The 22,490-nt window shown below is 36.7% G+C and overlaps 1 protein-coding gene across 1 annotated transcript; it reads left to right on the plus strand.

Annotated features, from left to right (window-relative positions):
* The first annotated feature begins 20,017 nt into the window (after nucleotides 1–20,017).
* Nucleotides 20,018–22,192, plus strand: LOC150077336 (uncharacterized). The gene has a single exon (XM_090386574.1). It carries the CDS (start codon nucleotides 20,018–20,020, stop codon nucleotides 22,190–22,192), a length of 2,175 nt encoding a protein of 724 aa, XP_090242700.1.
* The last annotated feature ends 298 nt before the right edge of the window (nucleotides 22,193–22,490 follow it).

The following is a 22,490-nucleotide window of genomic DNA, read 5'->3' on the forward strand; positions in this document are numbered from 1 at the left end:
GTTGCTGCTGCAAAAGGATATAGAAAAGTTGAGCAGATGGGCTGAGAGGTGGCAACTGAAGTTTAACATTTACAAATGTAAAGTACTGCATGTAGGAAGCAGCAACTCCAGACTAATGTATGAACTGTGTGGTACTACTCTGACAGTGGTAGAGAATGAAAAGGATCTGGGGGTAATTGTGCAGGCAGATATGAAGTTTTTTGAGCAGTGCAGACGGTCTGCAAGAGTAGCTCATAGTTTCTTGTCTTGTCAATGATATACAGGAATTTTTCTAGCAGAGATAAGGAGGTGATTATCCCCTTGTATAAGGCAGTGGTCATACCACACCTTGGGTACTGTATACAGGTCTCGAGGCCTCATTTTAAGAAGGATGTAGAGCTGCTCGATCAAGTACAGAGAAGGGCAGCAAGATTAGTGAATGGAACAAAGGGTTGCTCTTACAAAGAAAGGCTTAAGTTTTGCAAATTACGGTGTCTGGATACTAGGCACCTGCAAGGTGATCTGATGGAGGTGTATAAAGCCTTGAATGGTTTGAGCATGCCCAGTGTTGATGGAATTCTTCCTCTTGCTCAGAATAATTTCCTGAGAGGGTATGAATTCAAATTAAGGAAAGAAAGTTGTAGGATAGATGTGTGGAAGTTTGCCTTTAGCCAGAGGGTGGTTGATTGCTGGAACAAACTTCCATCTTTCATTGTAGAAGTTGATAGCTTAAATAGATTCAAGGCAGAACTAGACAAACATTTAAATGAGAAGGTTTTTTTTTTTTTTCTGATGCTATATAAGCTTGCTTTCTTGCATCGTGTGTCTTTACTAATGCTAATATCTGCTAAACGAACTTTCACAGCTGTTATAGACTGTAATCTACCAGACCAGCTTGTAGGGTTGAGTTTTTGTAATGTAACTTCAGATTCCCCAGTAAATTTAGAAAGAAGATCCCATCTGTTTGTACTATTTCCAAAAAAATTATACAAATTTTGAAGAATTTCGAAAAATGATGAAATGTTATTACAACAATTTATGCTATCATTAATAACTAAATTTAAATTGTGACTTTCACAATGAATGTACTCTGCTTTTGTTTGGATCTTTTTAATGCATGACCACACACCATTATAAACCCCACTCATGGCATTAGGCCCATCACATCCCTGACCATAACATTTTTCAATGGGATTGTTTAGTTTGTGTAATATTTTCATTATATCATCCATCATCTTTTCTGCCGAATGATCATTCATGTCATAGAATCCTGAAAACGTTTCACAAATTTTCAAAATCTTTGGATTTTTCATTTTCTTCACGAATTATGTGAACATGTCATACAATAACACTTAATCGATCTTTTTTTTTGCGAGAGTTTGAGTAGTATCTAAAATTAGTCAATAGGATGGTGCTGAATTAATTTTGAGTGTTAATTCTTTTGTTAATTTGGTACCTAAACATTCTGTTAACGCATTTTGGATAGTGGGACTTAAATAAGTTACTGAGCCAGATGGCTTATTAATAATTTGTTTCACTACATCATCATAGTAGGAAAGTAAATGGACTTGCAATAAAAAATTGCCATTGTAATCTTCCGAAAATTCTTCCCTATGACTGCAAAATGCTAAAGAATTTTTAGCCGACATAAGCATTATCCGAAATAACCATACTAGTACCATTTTCCAAAATGAGGATTTGTATCTCAGAAATCCTCATTTTGGAGATCTTTATCAGTTGTTGCGTTCTTTTGCCACATTTCCTATATAGTACATGCCTCAATATGATGTTGAGAAACACTGAGTTTTTATCTGAAAAGATAGATTTTTTCAATCACGTAGTCTGGAACCACTGACTTTTATTATTTGAAAACAGCTAGCATGGTTGGCAATATGCAACATCTAAAATTTGTGAGTAGCACAACCTCAAACGAGGAACTGGACCATACGTCGAAGTAGAATAGTAGTACGTGTCACTAAAACTTCTATTTTGTTGTTCAGGATCCCTTGGAAATGGTCCTTTAGGTCTCTGAGGTGACAAACTCATAATGTTTCTTTTTGTTTTATTGGAAATGTTGATGTCCACATATTCTCCAAGATCGCTTGAGGGAATAAGTGGTGCAGTGCGTTCAACATTAATTTCCGATGAAGGCATATCTATGATTGTTAAATTGTTTTTGTTTGATGACCCTGCTTGATTTAAATGAACTGCAGATATATTTACACCAGCAGCATTCTTTTCCACATTTTATGATTCAATACTGGTCTTTTCTTTGCCTTCTTCTGGACCTAATTCATTATTTTGTTTTGTAAAGAAATTATCTAATTTAGGTGATTTATTGACTACTTGTTCTTTTGCTTTCTTCATTGTTCTTTTTTGGGCTCCACTCTTTTCCTTTTTATTTTCATCCATTTTTAACTAAATATTTTATTAATTTAATTTTAAACCTTATATTTTAAATATAAATAACAATAATAAACAAATACATTTTTGTATGTCAATTGCTGTTTTGATAATGACTTGAACTTGAACAAACTTGAATTGAAATGAATCAACTAACAACTTTTGAATACTCTATATCGCTAATATGTTTGTATACGTGGGGTCTATCCACCCTGTCCTCCTGTCAAGTTGGGGACTCCCCATATGATATGATGCGTAAACATACAGTACTGAATGGGTGTCTGATTACTATACAAAGTTGCATTTGTAAATGCAAAATAAAGACTGCCGCCACCTGGATTTGTTATGTTTTGGCGATAAGATATAAGAATTCCTTCCTTATTCTGGATGTATCACATTGTTGAAGAGCTCAGTGAGAAAAATATTTTCATTACATGTTGCACTGTTTATAGGCCCTATCGTAGTAGGGGCTGCTCCTGTTTGCATCTGTAGCCCTGGTGAAGTAAGGCCCCTAATTCACTAGGGCTCCTAGTCTTTGCTTACTTTTCCTATATGGTAGCTATGCCCCTGCATCTCATTTCAAATGTCATTATTTTTTGCCCTTCTTTCTTATTTATTTTCCATGTCTCTGATCCATAAGTTGCCGTGGGCATGAAGACTGTTTCATATAGTTTAATTTTTAGACTATTTGAAAATTTATTGCTCTTCCATATGTTTTTGAGTTTGTTCGTGTTTTTCCATCTGATGTTCAGCCTGTGATTAATTTGGTCAATATTACTTAGGTTTCCAGTTATTAGAGAACATGTACAAATTTTTGTACTTGTTCTATCTGTTGATTTTGGATGTTTATGTCTTCTATGTTTTTTCCGATTTGCATTACTTTAGTTTTATTTATATTAATATTAATTCCATAATTGGTGCTTGCTTTATTGATATTATTTAATATTTCTTTTAGTTGTCCTTGGGTTTCTGTTAAAATCACAATATCATCTGCATATTTTATGTGGTTTATATTTTTTCCATTTATTATTGTGCATCTTTTTTATTCAATTGGTTTCATTAGTTCCTCTAGGTAGATATTAGATATATATGGGGATAAGGGACATTCCTACATGACATCTTTGTCTATTTCAAATTTCTTTGTTTTAAGGTTGTTGAATTTTACTATTGCTCTTGTATTTTTGTAGAAATTGTTTACAAACATGATTTTTTCTTGATCAAGCGGGATTTTTTGTAGTTGCTTCATTAAATATTCTCTGTTTACAGAGTCTGATGCCTGCTTGAAATTGATGAAGCACAGATAAGGAGGTTTCTTCTGATTCCAATATTTTTCTGCAAGGATGTATCCTGCTTTGTAAGATTCTTATAAATATTTTATATATATGGTTTAAAAGTGTAATGGGTCTATAATTCTGACTTTCTTTATCTCCTTTTTTGTGTTATAGGTACTATTATATTTTCCAGTCCTCTGGTATATCCTGTAAATAAAATTATATTAAAGAATTGTGCAAGGTGTTTTAACATTGCATTGCCTCTGAATTTCCATAGTACTGCCTTTATACTGTCATTTCTGGGTGCCTTGTCATTCTTCATTTGACTAATTGCTTTCTGGACTTGGTCCTTTATTATTAGCATTAGCATTTTAGCATTAGTAGAGGCATTGGATGCAAGAAAGCAAGCTTATGCAGCATCAGCAAAAAAAAAAAAAAAAAAAAAACAACCCACTTCCACTTCACCCCTCTGTTCGTTCAAAATACCTGTCCAGCTGAGCCTTAAACTTATTTAGGCTATCAACCTCCACCACAAGGGATGGAAGTCTGTTCCACCAACCAACCACCCGCTGGCTAAAGGCAAATTTCCGCACGTCTATCCTACATCTGTCTTTCCTCAATTTGAATTTATGCCCTCTCAGGTGATTTTTCTGAGCTAGAGGAAGAATCCCATCAGCATTGAGCATGCTTAAACCATTCAAGGCTTTATACACCTCTATCAGATCACCTCGCTGGTGCCTAGTCTCCAGACACTGTAATTTGCAAAACTTAAGCCTTTCTTTGTAAGAGCACCCCTTTGTTCCATTCACTAATCTTGTTGCCCTTCTCTGTACTCGTTCCAGCAGCTCTACATCTTTCTTGAAATGAGGCCTCCAGACCTGTATACAGTACTCTAGGTATGGCCTGACCATTGCCTTATACAATGGAATAATCACCTCCTTATCCCTGCTGGAAAAATTCCTGTATATCATTGACAATACTCCATGAGCTACTCTTGCAGCCTGTCTGCACTGCTCAGAGAACTTCATATCTGCCTGCACAACCACCCCCAAGTCCCTTTCATTCTCTACCACTGTCAGTGTAGTACCACAGAGTTGATACGTTGCTCTGGGGTTACTGTTTCCCATGTGCAGCACTTTACATTTGTCAATGTTAAACTTCATTTGCCACCTCTCAGCCCATCTGCTCAACCTTTCCAGATCCTGTTGCAGCAGCATAGTGGCAGCAGCACTTCTTTTGTTATCAAGAGTGATTTATCTCCTCAGTTACCTAAGGCAAGAGTGTTTTTTCTTTGCCCTTTGAACAGGGTTTGGTAATATTCTTTCCATATTTTTTTAATTTCTTGCATGTTTCCTGTTTTTATTGTTCACCGTCAGTGTTTTTGGGTTGTATGTTTTAGAGAGTTCCTTTATAACCCAGTAAGTTGTTTTAGAGTCGTGGGGTTTATTTGCCTCTTCACACAGCTTTGCTTTATCTTCCAACCATTTCCTTTTAGCGGCTTTACACAGGTTGTCTATTTTTTATTTTTTTATTTTTGTTTAGGAGGGTTTTCATTTGTCTTTTTTCTATCCATATGTCTAAAATTTCTCTTGTAATTCAAGGATGTTTTGGTTTAGTTCCCAAGGTTTCTAAAGCTGCATCTTTAGACATTTGTTTAGTTTTCTCCCATATATTTTCCACAGATGATGAATAGTGTATATCTTTTAATTTTTCTTGTAGTGTTCCCCTATAAATTTCCTTTATTTTATCTTCTTCAAATCTTGATGTGTTTAGTATCGTTCTATCGTTCATTATCTTCGTAAAAACTGCATTGACTATATTAAAATATAGTCAATGCAGTTTTTTGTATTTCCATCTGGTGATGTCCATGTATGTTTATGTTGAGATCTGTGGTAAAACAGTGTGTTGGTGATGAATAGTTTGTTTTCTTTGCAAAAGTTCAAAAGTTCTTCTCCTCGCTTATTTCTATCTCCCATCCTGAATGTTCCTAGAACGTCGCTGAAGTCTGTCAAAAAGCCTTCAACTTTTGCATAAAGTCTCCTGTTATGGACATCATAGATAACACAAACAAAAAAATATCTTTTTTTGTTTGTGTTACCTATGGTTTTTTTGTAGGTCTGATTAGAAGGAAGCTGTCTCTGTGTCATCATGTGAGGAGTCTTGGGCATATACCTAGATTATTTTTATGAAGATTCCTTTTTCTTTACCTTTTATTCTTAAACTTATCATTCTTGAGCTGTGTGGATGAATTTCTATTATTGAATTTAATAGATGTTTCTTTACTATGAAAGCAACTCCTTCTCTATTGTCTTTTCTTCCTCAGTAAAATATTCTTCCTTCTCTTATATCCAGTGTTCCTTCTTCTTTCCAATGTGTCTCTGACATTCCTAAGATATCCCATTTGATCTTTTTCAATTCTTCTACCAGTTTTATTTTCTCGGGCTTGTAAAGCTTATGTTTAGTGTTGAGAGATACATTTGGGTTTTGACTGACCACATAGCTTTCTTCATAGCTGTTCTCTATGGTCGAACAGCTGCGTTAGTAACCCCGGATGCTGTAGCATGAATGTTTATATGACAATGGCTGAGATCCATAGGGTTTAAGTCAAATAATGCAGCCCGCTTGCCATTCCTCTGCTGTGTAGTCCACAATTTAGATGGGACCAGTATCTTGGAAGAGTGACAGACTTCCACTGTGGCTGAAGCCAGATCCTCCATCTTCACCTGTAACCCAGGCAGGGGCCCATCTCAGGTACTGTTGGCCGGAGCCAGCCGAGCCCAGGGTATTTTTTTTTACATGAGGTATGCTCATGCCCCTCCTCCTTTCTCATCCAGGCTTGGGATCGGCAATGGCGGACTTCATTTTTGTAAACACAAATTTTGCAACTAGATTTGGTACATAAAACATGATTTTAAATTTAGCCACTTTAGAAGCCAGAATTCAGCTCCCACGGAGAGTCTAATCCTGGAAGCAGGTGCTGAGACCTACACTGTTGAAGGAGATACATTTCAATCATTCTTTAGCTGCTTTTATGATGGATTTCTGCAATTTTATATAATGTTTTCTAATTAATTAGCATCTAAATTAAACCGAGAAAGTTTAACCATGGAAATGAAATGCACTCTTTCGTTATTCACGTATGTGTAAAATACATTTGGATGATTACCAAGGCTGAAGTTAATGTAAGATGAATGACTTTTTTGAGTTTATTTGCATATAAAAATAACTGAAATTCATTCACAGAAGTATGGTTCTTTGTTAATTGATTGATCAACTTAGATGTGAATCCTTAACTTAAACCATAAAAGAGTAGATATCATCAAAAATTTTAGACAAAGAAAGAAAAGGGGCACAAATATTGAGAAAATGCATATGAAGTATATGGATGGTTACTTCATTGTAAAAGCTGTCTTCAATGAGTAACAATTACAAGATTAAAAATACAGTTGTTCCCTGACTTACGTAATCCCGAGTTATGTAACTTCAGACTTATTTAAATTTTTTTGGTAAAATCATAAAGATACTTTCTGTATAATTTTTTAAGAGTGAAGTTGAATGAAGGAACAATAAGTATAAATTTTTATTTTCGTTCCCATGCAGTCTATGTTGAATAATAACCTGCGGCGTAATTAGAATCTAGGTAAATAACTAGAGTTAACATTTCATTTTCTGCTTTAAAAATTCTGAAGAATTATTTGACATTTGTTTTAGACAGGTAAACTACATCAAAGCACTTCACAGTAACCTCCCACAGTGTTCAAGCCACGTGGACTGTGTCCTATCAGCTATTTCTTCGAAGAATTAACTGTGTTCAGGTATGGAGAAAGACATTGTGCTTCTTGAAAGGATCCAGAGACAGATAACTCACCTGGTGAGATCAGCAAAAGGGCGTCCATATGAGGAAAGACTTCGAATATGTGGGTTGCAGAGTTTGGAAACTAGGCACCTAAGAGGAGACTTGATTGAGGTGTTTAAGGCTCTGAGAGGTATAAGCAAAATGAATGCGGACGAAATTTTCACAGTTATAAATGATTCTAGAACAAGGGGCCATAATTTCAAGTTACTGGGGGGGGGGATGTTTAGACTGGATTGCAGGAAGTTTTATTTTAGTCAGCAAGTTATAAATTACTGGAATAAGTTGCCTACATGGGTGGTAGAGGCTAACAGTTTTGGAGAAATTCAATGGTCAGCTGGATAATTACCTACAGGAGGAGGGAAATGCTTAGGTTGTCCATTTACTTTTCTCTTATTTATTAATTATTATTATTATTATTTTATTTTCTTCTTATTAGTATTATTTAAAAATTTTTTTTTTATTTTCTTCTTCTTATTATTGTTTTTTTTATTTTTTTTTATTCTTATCATTTTATTTAATTTAATTTTTTGTTATTTATTTATTTATTTATTATTATTTATTTATTTATTTTTTTTTTGGCTGGTGCAGCATAAGCCATAGGCTTCCTTGCACAACGTGGCCATTGCTAATACTAATACTAATTACACTCTAGCCCTTCATCTCTACATCCTTTCCTTTCTTTCTGGATTGTAGAGTCAGTTGTTTGAGAACAAAATGGGAGCTTTTGTTTGCATTTTGTATGTAATATTTGTTACACACGTCAGGCTATTGTGGTGAAGTTGAAATTCACATCCTACCATTTTCAGTAACTTCACATCAGACTATCACCATGTAGTGCACGTTTCATTCATATGTCATAAAGCGTGACAGTATTTCTTGTAGCTTAACCCTGTGAAGTTCTTTACAGAAAATTTCATTTTGACCATTATCATGGTGCCACCTAAGAGAATAAGTGACATCGGTACTAGTAAATCTAGCACCGCTGTCACTATTACAACGATATGTCACAACGATCGAGTTGGATCAGAAAATTAAAATAATAAGGATGTATGAAAATGGTCAAACATTATCAAGTATCGTGCAGAATTTAGGTTTGTCAGTGTCAACAGTGAACACAGTAATAAAGGACTAAGACAGAATACGTGAAGCAGTGAAGGGATCGGCACCAATGAAGAAACTATAATGACCAAGGCTAGAATGGGACTAATAAGCAAGATGGAAAAGTTACTTATTGTATGGATGGAAGACCAGATCAAAACACACATTCCCTTAAGCCTCCACCTCATCCAAGCAAAAGCTTGTGCCATTTTTGAGGATCTTAAGAAGAAGAGCGATGATACTGAAACCACCTTTGTTGCGAGTCATGGTTCGTTTGATAGGTTCTGTAAGAGAAGCAGATATCATGACGTTGCCATAAGTGGTGAAGCAGCAAGTGGGGCTCCCAAAAAATTCAAGGACAAATTGGATGAGATTATAACAAGTGGTAGTTATTTGCCGCAACAAATATTTAATGTGGATGAGACTAGCCTTTCTTGGAAAAAAATGCCTAGTAGGTTAGGTATATATTTCTATTGAAGAAAGGCTGATGTGTGTGTTTCAAGCTGTCAAACACAGGGTAATGCTCTTAATGGGGGGGGGGGGCTGATATACCTTCAACAATATCATTGATAAATATACAAAACAACAGCGGGCCCAGCACCGAACCTCGGAGGACTCCACTAATAACATTAGTCCACGAAGAGCAGCACCCATTGATTACCACCCTCTGTCTTCTCCCACGCAACCATCCTTTTATCCATTGTAGCAACTTACCCTTAATACCATTCTTCTCCAAATTTTACAATAGTCTTCCATGCGTAACAGTGTCAAAAGCTTTCCTGAAATCCAAATATATGATATCAAAATTATTTTTTACATCCAGTTCCTTTGTAACCACATCATAGTGTCCAATAAAATTTGTCAGACAAGACTTTCACTTAACAAACCCATGCTGTTCCTGAATTATTCTTGCGGTCTTGTCTAATGATCCTGCAATCCATCTTTAACCAATGACTCCATTATTTTCCCTGGAACAGAAATTAAACTAACTGGTCTGTAATTACTCGTGTCACCTGTAGATCCCCCCCCCTTGTGAATTGGCAATACATTTGCACATCTCCAGTCCTTGGGGACTTCCACTGAGTCCAAAGATGCTCTCATAATTATGACTAAGGATTAGCATTAGCATTAGTAGAGGCATTTGATGCAAGAAAGCAAGCTTATGCAGCATCAGCCAAAAAAAAAATAAATAAATAAATAAAAAATAACGACTTCCACTTCACCCCTCTGTTCGTTCGAAATACCTGTCCAGCTGAGCCTTAAACTTATTTAGGCTATCAACTTCCACGACAAGGGATGGAAGTCTGTTCCACCAACCAACTACCCACTGGCTAAAGGCAAGAGGCAAAGGGTTTGCTTACTACCTTTGCTGCCTCCTTTAATATAACTGGATAGATCCCATCCACCCTGGGTGCCTTTCTTATGTTTAATTTCAACAATACTCCTCTACTTTGCTCTCAGTTATTACAAAATCATTAAGCACTCTGTTACAGTTTGATAAACTTCTGGCATTTTCCTCCCTTAATAACTCCTCATGTGTGAATGTAGATGCAAAATACTCAAGAATTAACTATTACCAAAACCACCGGAAACTTACGATTTGGATGAAAAAGATGAACAAGGCGATTTTAAGTTTTTTCGTGAGACTTAGAATGACTATGGAGAAGACCAGCAAGTTAGTGACCCCCCACATATGAAGTGACATGTTAATTTGAGTCAAACTTAATATCTGAAGAGGAACTAAATGATCTTGTTTGTGTTCTGAACTTATAGGCTTCTAGACTTTTAAGGTTGGAATCTCCTGCAAGAGGACAACAAAATATGTTATTTTCATAAATATCAGCAAAGATTTATACATTTATTTTCTCAGGAAGGTGATTTGGTTTACTGCAGTGATGGAAACTCTAGGACATATGCACATGCACAGATGTTCTGGGGTCAAAGACGTTTCATGTGAGCAGGTAGCTAATATCAGGGAAGAGAGCCTAAAAAACTTCAAGGGTTGTGTTAGGGTTGTTAAATATACGAGAACAGTAAATCTTAATTGTTTATACAGTAACGTTAGAAGTGTCGTCAATAAAATGAGCGAATTCGAACTGGTGGTTAAAACAAGTAACGCGGACATAATAGGGCTTACGGAGACGTGGTGCCACCCGGAAATTGGGGATGATGAGTTTCAGTACGGCTTGTATAATGTATTTAGGAAGGATAGAGTAGATAGAAGGGGTGGTGGGGTAATGCTTCTTATCAGAAGCAGCCTGAGTGCGACGATAGCTTTCCCAGATTCAGACATTTCACATGCTAGTATAGAGTCTGTATGGTGTGAGATAGTTGGAAACAAAGGTACAATGCGAGTAGGCGTAATCTACAGACCAGGTGATTGTGAAGACTATGACAAAAGCCTCTACATGCAAATGGAATGGGCAAGTAAGCGTCAATGCCTTATTATGGGTGATTTCAATTTGCCTCTAATTGATTGGAGTAAATGGGAAGGAAACTCGACATGGGGAACAAAATTTTTAAATCAACTAGATGACTGTTATTTGTATCAACATGTCAGGGAAAGTACTAGAGAAAAGAATATCCTAGACCTCATCATCACACATGAATCAGATGACATAACAGGGCTGACAGTAGGGGAACCAGTAGCAGGAAGTGATCACGGAGTTCTACGGTGGATGATGACGAGAGAGGTAGCAGAAGTAAAAGGCAAAGGAATGGGTTTTAATTTCAGAAAAGGAAATTACGATGCCTTAAGGTACTACATGGCCTCTATTAACTGGGTAGATATCGCGCAGAGAATGAATACAATTGAACTGTGGTACGCTTTTAAAACATTAATCACAGATGCCTTGAATGCGTATATACCATTAAAAAAATACTCCACGAGAAGGGTTCCAAGTTGGATGAATAGTGAAGTTGCCACATTACTTGAGCAGAAAAAGGTGGCATGGAAACGTTACAGAGTAATAAAAAGTACTGAAGCCTATAACAGCTACAAGGTGATGTGTAATAGAGCCACAGAAAAGGTTCGACAGGCAAAGGCAGTTTATGAGAAATCACTAGCAAACAGAGCAAAGAGGGGGGATAAAGAATTCTTCACATATATAAATGCCAAGAAGAGCAGGACAAACCAGATCGGACCTTTACGTAAGGGAAAGGGGATAGTAATAAATACACCAGCTGCCGTTGCAGATGAACTCAACAGTTATTTTGCATCGATATTTACAAATGAAAAGCCTTTTGTGGCAATGGGAAATTGTGGGAGCGAAGTTAAAAAATATGTAATTAATGATATTGAAATTTCGCAAGATTATTTAATGAAAAAACTTTCAAGCCTACAGACTAGTAAGGCTCCTGGAGTTGATGGAATATACCCTATAATCTTGAGAGAGGCGGCAAGCGAGTGCATTGAACCACTGAGGCTGGTTATGCGAGCATCACTAGACTCTGGGGAGATTCCCTTGGATTGGAAAAGTGCAAATGTATCTACCATTCATAAGGGTGGCTCTAAAAGTGAAGTGGGAAATTATCGACCTGTCAGTCTGACTTCAGTAGTAGGGAAAATCATGGAGGCATTGATCAAGGGTGGAATTCAGGATCATTTGGATCGAATTGAAATTCTCAAGGATACTCAGCATGGTTTTGTAAAGGGAAAATCATGTTTAACAAATCTGGTTCGCTATTTCGAAAGGGTCACTCACGAGCTGGATTTAGGGAATAATTTCGACATTGTTTATTTAGATTTCAGCAAAGCTTTTGACTCAGTCCCACATGAGCGGTTGCTTTATAAGCTGGAACAGGTTGGAATCACTGGGAAAATCCTTAGATGGATAGAAGGATGGCTTCAGGGCAGGAGGCAGAGGGTTGTGATAAATGGCTATTCCTCAGATTGGGTTGATGTAAGAAGTGGGATTCCCCAAGGATCAGTATTAGGACCACTGTTGTTTTTAATTTTCGTAAACGACATTGATGAAGGGATAGAGGGCGTGATGTCTAAATTTGCAGATGATGTTAAAATTGGTAGAGTAGTTAATGATCACTGTCAAGCTGAGCTTCTTCAGAGAGACCTAGATAGACTTCAGAAATGGTCAGAAAAATGGCAGCTGTGCTTTAATCCAACAAAGTGTAAGGTATTACACCTGGGAAACAGTAATCCCAAAATAACTTATTCACTTGGTGGAGTTCAACTAAACCCAGTACTGGAGGAAAGGGACTTGGGTGTTACGATACGGTCAGACATGAAATTCTCTGAGCATTGTAAACAGGTTGCAAGGAAGGCCCATGGTGTCCTATCGATGATCTATCGAACTTTTGCAAGTAGAGATAGGGACGTGATAATCCCATTATATAAGGCCTATGTTAGACCACACTTGGAATACTGTGTTCAAGTATGGAGACCGCACCTAAAGAAAGACATCGAGCTTCTTGAAAGGGTGCAAAGAAGGGTAACTCGCCTGGTGAGATCGGCAAAAGGGCGTCCTTATGAAGAAAGACTTCGAATATGTGGGTTGCAGAGTTTGGAAACTAGACACCTTAGAGGAGATTTGATTGAGGTGTTTAAGGCTCTGAGAGGCATCAGTAAAATGAATGAGGACAAAATTTTCAAGATTATAAATGATGCTAGAACTAGGGGACATAAATTCAAGTTACGGGGGGAAATGTTTAGATTGGACTGCAGGAAGTTTTATTTTAGCCAGCGAGTTATAAATTACTGGAATAAGTTGCCTTCATGGGTGGTAGAGGCCGACAGTTTGAGGAAATTCAAAGGTCATCTGGATAGTACTTTCGGGTAAGGGAGCGCATAGGATGATAGGATTAATTTCCTTTTTATTTAATTTTTAATTTCATTTTATTATTTTTATTTATTTATTAATTATTATTATTTATTTATTTATTTAATTTTTGTTTTTATCATTGTTTTGTTCGGATTTTTTTTTTTTTTTTTTTTTGGCTGGTGCAGCATAAGCCATAGGCTTTCTTGCACCATACGGCCGTTACTAATACTAATACTAATACTAACAGTATCCCGGGTGCTGAAAGTAAAGCGTGAAACCGGTGATGTGAAGAGAACTGGATCAGACCATAATTTTCAACCCCAGGGGCTCACATCTGGTGAGTATGGGCTTGGCAAACCTAGGGTCCTGAGCTGGATATCATCATTCTTCTCTTTCTTGGTGATTCCTTCCTTTCTCTCTCTCTCTCTCTCTCTCTCTCTCTCTCTCTCTCTCTCTCTCTCTCAGGGTAATTCGGGAATTTTTTTTTGGCTGGTGCAGCATAAGCCTCAGGCTTCCTTGCACCATATGGCTAATAATAATAATAAATAATAATAATAATAATAATAATAATAAAACAATCCAGCTGAGTGGCAGTTATTCATTGATTCCTCAAAAGCGAGTTTCAAAACAGTGTTCCTCCATATTGGAAATATGTTACCATCAGTACCTTTAGCAGCATATGCTGCACAAATGAAAGAAATCTATGATAACATGAAACTTCTCTTGACAAGCATTAAGTACGAGCAGTTTTCTTAGTATATCTCTGGCGACCTTAAAGTGATTGCTCTTTTAGTAGGCCTACAACTTGGCTATACCAAATATTGCCACTTTAATTGTGAATGGGACAGTAGAGATAAGAAAAATCATTATGTTTAAAAGAAAAGAACTGATTCCAGGAAAGAAAAATGTTGCAAACAAACCATTGGTTACTCCTGATAAAGTTTTATTACCACCATTGCATATTAAACTTGGTTTAATGAAAAATTTTATCAAAGCAATGGATTGAAATGAAGCAGGTTTTCTTAACCAGAAAGAGAGATTTACTGGAGTCAGTGAGAACAAAATCAAAGAGGGCATATTTGTGGGACCCCAAGAAAAATAAGAAAACTGATGAAAGATGAATATATTTATGAACTGCATGGAACTCATTTGAAAATTTTTTGGGAAATTTCAAGGTTTAAAAGTATGTGTGACTTACTTTGATATGTGTGACATGGAAAAAAAAGCATTCTTTTGTTTATCAGTGTATTTGGTAGCAACTCAAACATTAGCACTATCGATTTTAACTAGGGAATCCAAGTAATAAATGGATATGCAAAGCCTTAATTTGAAAAGCCTGGCAATTAATTTTTCCATAATTCTAACCAAAGTTTAAATGAAGCTCCTCAAAATTTATACCAAAAAACCAAACATATATATTCTGAACATTTTGATAAAGATACAGTAAATGACTGACCACTAAAATGAATTTTGATTGCTTGTCCACAGTGTTTCAGTCAGGTACAGGTCTGCTTAAATTATATAATTTCCAGTTTCTTATTGTTTAATAGAAATGAAAAGGTACCCCTAAATAAATTACTTGTTTATACTCCGGCATGACCACCATGTCAGTGGAGTTTACAATAAATCAATCAGTAATCAATCAAATGTTAATCATATTTAGTAGTCATGGGCTTGAACCCTGGTCAACTCAAAGAGCATGTGCTGCTGCACTCACACTCCTGACCACTCAGTTACGTCATATTTGTTGCAGATAAGAAACTAGAATTATATAATTTAGGCACATCAAATTGTTGTTGTAGTAGTAGTAGTAGTAGTAGTAGTGGCACATGATGCAAGAAAGCAAGTGTAGGAGCTTATGCAGCATCAGCCAAAAAAAAAAAAAAAAAAAAAATCATCACGCCATTCCCTCCAAATGCCTGTCCAGTTCCTCCTTAAATTTATTTAACCTATCAACTTCCACAACGACAGATGGAAGTTTGTTCCAGCAATTAACCACCCGCTGGCTAAAGGCAAATTTCCGCACATCTATTCTACATCTGTCCTTTCTTAATTTGAACTTATGTCCCCGTAGGTTCGTAATCTGAACAAGTGGAAGGATCCCATCAGAATTCAGCGTGCTCAACCCATTCAAGGCCTTATAGACCTCAATCAGATCACCGCGCAGGTGCCTAGTCTCCAGCCACTGCAATTTGCAGAACTTAAGCCTCTCTTGGTAAGAGAATCCCTTCATTCCCCTCACCAATCGTGTTGCTCTTCTCTGTACACGCTCAAGCAAATCTACATCCTTCCTAAAATGAGGCCTCCAGACCTGTACGCAGTACTCAAGGCGTGGCCTGACCATTGCCTTATACAGAGGGACAATCACCTCCTTTTCCCTGCTAGCAAAATTCCTGTATATCATTGACAAAACCCCATGACCTGCCCTAGCAGCCTGTCTGCATTGCTCAGAAAACTTCATATCTGACTGCACAATTACTCCCAGGTCTTTTTCATTTTCTACCACCTTAAGTGTAGTACCACACAGTTGGTACGTTTCTCTGGGGTTACTTCTACCCATATGCAGTACTTTGCATTTGTCAAGGTTGAACTTCAGTTGCCACTTCTTAGCCCATCTGCCCAAATTATCTAGATCCTGTTGCAGTAGCACACTGCCATTACTGTCATTAACAACCCTGCCAACCTTTGTGTCATCTGCAAACTTCGACATTAAGCCTGATATACCTTCATCAATATCATTGATAAATACACAAAACAACAGTGGACCCAACACCGAACCCTGTGGGACTCCACTAATAACATTAGTCCATGAAGAGCAGCACCCATTGATTACCACCCTCTGTCTTCTCCCACTTAACCATCCTTTTATCCATTGTAGCAACTTACCCTTAATACCATTCTGCTCCAATTTGTACAGTAGTCTTCCATGCGCAACAGTGTCAAAAGCTTTCCTGAAATCCAAGTATATGATATCAAAATTATTTTTTGCATCCAGTTCCTTTGTGACCACATCATAATAACCAATCAAATTTGTCAGACAAGACTTTCCCTTAACAAACCCATGCTGTGTTTGAATTATTGCTGCAGTCTTGTCTAGATGATCCTGCAATGCATCTTTAACCAGTGACTCCATTATTTTACCCGGAACAGAAGTTAAACTAACTGGTCTGTAATTACTCGTGTCACCCTTCGATCCACCTTTGTGAATTGGGGACACATTTGCACATCTCCAGTCCGTGGGAACCTCCCCTGAGTCCAAGGATGCTCTCATAATTATGGCTAAGGGTTTGCTTAGTTGCTTTGCCGCCTCCTTTAAAATAACTGGATAGATCCCATCCACCCCAGGTGCCTTTCTTATGTTTAACTTCAACAATTTCTCCTCCACTTTGCTCTCAGTTATTACAAAATCATTAAGCACACTGCTACAATTTGATAACCTTCTTCCATTTTCAAACTGTAATAATTCCTCACGTGTGAATGTAGATGCAAAATACTCATTCAGTTTGTTTGCTATCTGAACAGGATCATCAACAGTCGAACCATCGATGTCAAGTGGACCAATCATATTCATCCCCTTCCTTTTAGAGTTTATATAAGTAAAGAAATCCTTGCTGTTTTTCTTAGCATCCTTTGCCAAAGATTTCTCGTAATCCGCCTTCGCCTGCCGAACCTCCTTTGTGACCTGATTACAGACTAGCTTATATCTGCCACAGGCTTCTGCGTCACCTGATAATTTATATGCATCCCATGCATTTTTCTTCTCTGTCACGAGTCTCATTAGTTCATTTGATAACCATTTAGGCCTAAACCTTGAACGATATTTCTTAATCGGTATATAAAGTCTAGTAGCTTCCACGATTAATTCCTTGAATGCTTCCCACTTAGAATTTACTGTTGGTAACATCGTCAGTTGATCCCACTGTACAGAATTTAAAAACTGTCTGAGACCACTGTACTCCCCTTTACGGAAGCAAAAACCCTTTCCTTTACCCCTGACGGTAGTTACCTCTTTGAGTAAATCCCACTTCAGCACACTGTGATCACTGCCACCTAGTGGTTCCTTTATCTGCAAATTCTTAATACACGAATGATCACTGCTGATAACCAGATCAAGAGTGTTACTTTCTCTGGTTGCCTCTCGAACATGCTGCTGCAGAAAACAATCATCCAATAAATCCACAAAAGTCTGACTGGTGTGTGAGTGACCAACCCACAAGTTCCAGTCAATATCTGGGAAGTTAAAATCCCCCATTATAAGACATTCAGATTTACTGGCCCACTCTATTTCTTTGTACAATTGTTCATTGTACTCATTCAAGTCATTAGGCCTATAACACACTCCTACCCTTATTTTTCCTTTCGCAGTGCTTATCTCGCACCAAACTGACTCAACAGAGCACTGTTCATCTATATTAACTGGGTGCACTTCCTTTGATTTTATGTTTTTCTTAATTAACAGCATAACACCCCCTCCCTTTCTGTCCTGTCTATCCTTTCTGTACACATTGTACTCCCCAAATTCCAGTTCTGCATTCCTTATATCTTTGTGACACCACGTCTCTGCTATCCCAACAATATCCGCCTTTGATGTCTTGACCAACACTTCAAATTCATCAAATTTATTTACTATACTTCTAGCATTGGTATACATGCAAGCATACATGCTCCTATGCCTATTCCTGGTTACCCTAACACATCCCATATACCCAACTATTCCATGATGACTGCCATCCGTCCCTGAAACCCCCAACACCCCTCGCTCCAGGTCGCTTCTTATTCTAATAGAAGTTGTGCAAGAATCGCCTTCACCTCTGCCTGCGGTTACTGTTAAACTATTAGTCTTTGTATCCCCCCAAACTAGCAGTTTTCCGACCCACCTAACACTGCCTCGATAGCATCAGCAAATATTCTTGCACCCTTTCTATTTAAGTGTATCCCATCCCTGTAGAAGCAATCTCTCCTATTAACAAGTACAGTCCAGGCTGAAAAAAATTCTACCCCTTGAGCCTTGCACAATCTTTCCAGGGCCGAATTGATCGACAAGGCTCTCATCATATACTCCCTCCTATCGTGTCTGGGCAGAATTGCAGACACTTTCAAATTCAACCCTATTTCACGGCTTTTTTTCAACAGTGACCTGTACTTGTTGAGTAATTCTGCCGGTCTCCTACTCTTAATATCATTAGTGCCAACGTGTACAACTATATCACCTTTTGTGCCCTTGAAAGATGATATCCGCTCTACAACGTCATCAACCTCTCTAAGTAATGTGTCTTGTGTAAGTAATGAGAGCCAGATTTAGGGTTGCATGTTGGTTTAGCTCTTTCTGTTGATTTGCAAATATGATTATGATATGTAACACTTTATAACATTGGTTACAATGACGATTCCAGGATTTTCTAAAGGGGAGGGGACTAAATCAGTTAAAAGGAGGGACAAAGGGAGGAGGCTAAAGCAGTGTTCAAAGAATCATTAAGCTTCAGTCATGTAGCAGTAATTAGCTCCTATCTGGTACCACCACTGATTGGTTGTCATAAATACAAAATAAACAAATGAGCAATAAATAATTATAAATCGGTAATAAATACAAAAAAGTATTTAATTTTATTTTTTATTTATTGTGGCAGTGTCATAGCTCAGTGGCACTTTATTACACTGTCACTGTGTAATGTTAGAATTATTTTTTGCATCCAGTTCCTTTGTATTGTCATAGTAGCTAATCAGATTGGTCAGGCATGACTGCAGATCCATGCTATGATTGTCTTATAGCTTTACTGCTATCAAAATGAACTTGCATTACTTATTTAACTATCAACAATTTTTAACTGTTTTTCTTGGTACAGAAGTCAAAGTTGTAGAGCTGTAGCTATTCACTTCACTATTTGAACCACTCTTCCTTGTGAATAGGAGATACATTGTTGGTAGGATAGTGTATATACACATGCAGTACTGTTAGTATATTAAGTTAGAGGTTAAGGTTGACTTTATAGCAAGTTTTATATTTTATTGATCAAGTTAATAATAATTGTAATAATAGTGTTCACATCTTGTGATGAAGTATTATTACAGTAAAAAACATTGTTTGAGTTTTGCTTTCATTGTAAAAACCACTTGAACTCCGTAATCTATTAAAAGTATAGTTAAATTTGCTAATTGCTGATTATATATTGTGATATCTAGTGTATTTATTCCTTTATTAATATATACTTAATACTAAATATATCTATTAATTATGTATTTTTAGATACTGTTTGTGTCAGTGTGGAAGGAGAAGTACTGCTCTTCTCTGAAGATAAAATATCACGTAAGCAAATGAGTAAGCTGAATAGCATATTTGCACTTAAAATATACCTGAAATGTAAATGGAGGTGATGATTCATTTAGCAGTGATAATACAGCTGAAAAGTTTTTGCAAATACATTAAACTTATCTGTAAACAGTTACTGTGCTACTCCTGTGATAAATGTACATAAACTGAATGCTGAACATTTAAGTTCTATTAATTTTTAAGGAGCAATTTTTATTGGATATTTTTTGTGGTAAATGAAAAGAAGAGCTTTATGAATTATTATGGAACTGTATGTTTTTTATATTTCTACACATAATTTTTCTATTTTGAAGAGATGTTTAGTATGTCTAATAGCACTGAACCACCAGCAATTATAGAACAAACAGGTCCCTTTTCAGCCTCTAGCAAGGTTATCTCTCAAGGATCGGACGTAAATGATCAAGTTCCATGGAATCAAATTATTCAAGATTCAGAATTTAAAAATGGAACAAAATATTTACTTAATGAAAATAATATACTTAGAAACAGTGAAAACTTATATGATGCACCTAGATGTACAGGAGAAACAGATTCATTTTCACATGTAACCCAAGAAGAATTAAAACAAAAGGAGGTGGAAGAACATAAACTGGATTCGGTTTCTGTACATTCTGAATGCCCTGTTAACAATAGTGTACCTGTAACAGTTGTGGAACATTTATCATCCAAAGCTTCTGGAATAGGTTTAGTGGTCAATGGCAAACCAGTGTTAAAAGATTTAGGACAATCAATGCACCCTAAGCTTTTGAAGCCAAATGGATTCTGTCCTGAAATGTTTACTGAGGAACAACATTTAATGATAAGAGCTGCTGTTAGAACCCATGTTAATAATGCATTTCATTGCACTCACTGTCCAAAAACATTTGCTGATAGTCGCAGTCTTCAGCGACATGTATTAATTCATATGGGTATTCGACCATATCGATGTCATGTGTGTTCTAAGACATTTATGCTGAATGGAGATTTAACTAGGCATTTAAGAATTCATAGTGGTGAACGTCCATTTGAATGTAATGTCTGTGGCCGAAGATTTACTTTAAAAGGTAATCTAATGCAACATTTTCGAACTCATAATCCAGAAAAACAATTCATTTGTACAATTTGTCATAAAAATTATGCCCAAAAGGACAGCCTGTATCGTCATATACGAGCTCATTTTGGTGAAAAACCTTTTGAATGTTCTACATGCAGTAAAAGGTTCACTCTAAAAGGTGATCTTACTCGCCATATTCTTATACATTCTGGTCTAAAACCACATGCCTGTAAAATTTGTGGTAGACAATTTGCACTGAAAGGAAATCTTGCACAGCACATGAGAGTACATATAAAAGACAGATCACAACAAAGAATGAGTGTCAGAAATCCTAGTATTCATTTTGTTCGGCCATTACAAAATTCTGTTACATTAAATAATTCTGTTTGTACAAACAGCCAGAAAGTCATAAATGCACCCGATTCCTCATTAGCTAATCTTACTCCCACTCATCATTCAAATGAAAGAAGCAGCAGTAGTTCAGCACCAATTTCTCAAGCAGATGTTCATCAGGCTTTAAACACACACATCAGGATGGCCCAAAATGAATTATTAAAAGGAGAGTCTAGTGGATTATCATTTTGTTCTGAATGCTCAAAGACATTTTCATCTGCAGAGCGTCTCCGTGAGCATGTCCAAGTGATTCATGAACAGGCTACCCGGTTGGCAAGCAATAGGTTTTTGTGCAATATATGTGATAAAGAATTCTATCTGAAAGGAGATTTGACTCGCCATCTAAACAGCCATAATGGAATTAAACCATATAAATGTGAAATCTGTTGCAAAACTTTTACTCTGAAGAGTAATCTTCATCAACATTTAACAACGCATACATTAGAAAAGCCATATTTTTGCCCAACTTGCGGAAAACAGTTTGGCAATCAGAGGAACTTAAAACTTCACGTTAAGCGACACGAACAAGCTAGAGTTAATTTTGCTTGTACCAGGTGTGGCCGTGCATTTCTAGCTAAGTCAGACCATTTCTTTCATCATTGTTCAAAATCTGAAAGTACTACCGAGTCAGATTTATCACATGGTGGAAATGGAAATCCATCAGTATATACAACTGCTAGTATCATGCCATCAGTTGCTTCTACATCCTCCAGTATCCTTTGCCCTCCAACAGCTGTTTTATCTGAAACAGGGCCAACTGTGAACTCATCAGATGTTTCTTATCATTCACCTGTGCTCTTAGATATTAAAAGAGAAAACTTAAGACTTCCGTGTAGTAGCAGTAATAGTTGTTGTACATCTGTTGCTACTAATGGTGTTGGAAGATATGGTGACAATATTATAAGTTCTCATACAAACACTGTTTGCACAATGGTAGGTCCTGTTTATCATCATCTGTATTTTGCTTCATCCCAGCATTATCCACAGCCTTTGCTTAAAGAGACTTTAAATAAATCAGAAAAAGGTCTAAAAACGAGAAATTATCATTGTTAACAGCCTCTGTAGCTAGTTTTTTAAACTGTAATTGAATCAGGAAGAACAATATCAACAATTTAAAATTTTCTTGCTTTTAAAGCTCTTAGAAAAACAAAGACGTGTATAATCAAGTAAGATTATCAGTTAAAATAACATTTTCTAACTACATGGTAATTTAGAGTTTCTGTGCTATTGTGCTTACTAGATTAAGTATTGACTTTCAGTTTCATTCTGTTTTCATGTTAATTTTTATTATTCCTCTTTAGCATTTTGTTTTTGATTGTTCAGGCTGGTTATAGCAAGGCTGCAGATAGCA

Source organism: Mastigoproctus giganteus, chromosome 12 (genome assembly GCF_048544385.1).
Source record: "Mastigoproctus giganteus isolate SK-2022 chromosome 12, ASM4854438v1, whole genome shotgun sequence".
Classification (NCBI taxonomy): domain Eukaryota; kingdom Metazoa; phylum Arthropoda; class Arachnida; order Uropygi; family Thelyphonidae; genus Mastigoproctus; species Mastigoproctus giganteus.

Bases quoted from the DNA above. Each gene is read 5' to 3' on its own strand.
- LOC150077336 (XM_090386574.1), top strand. From the start codon at position 20,018: ATGTCTAATAGCACTGAACCACCAGCAATTATAGAACAAACAGGTCCC.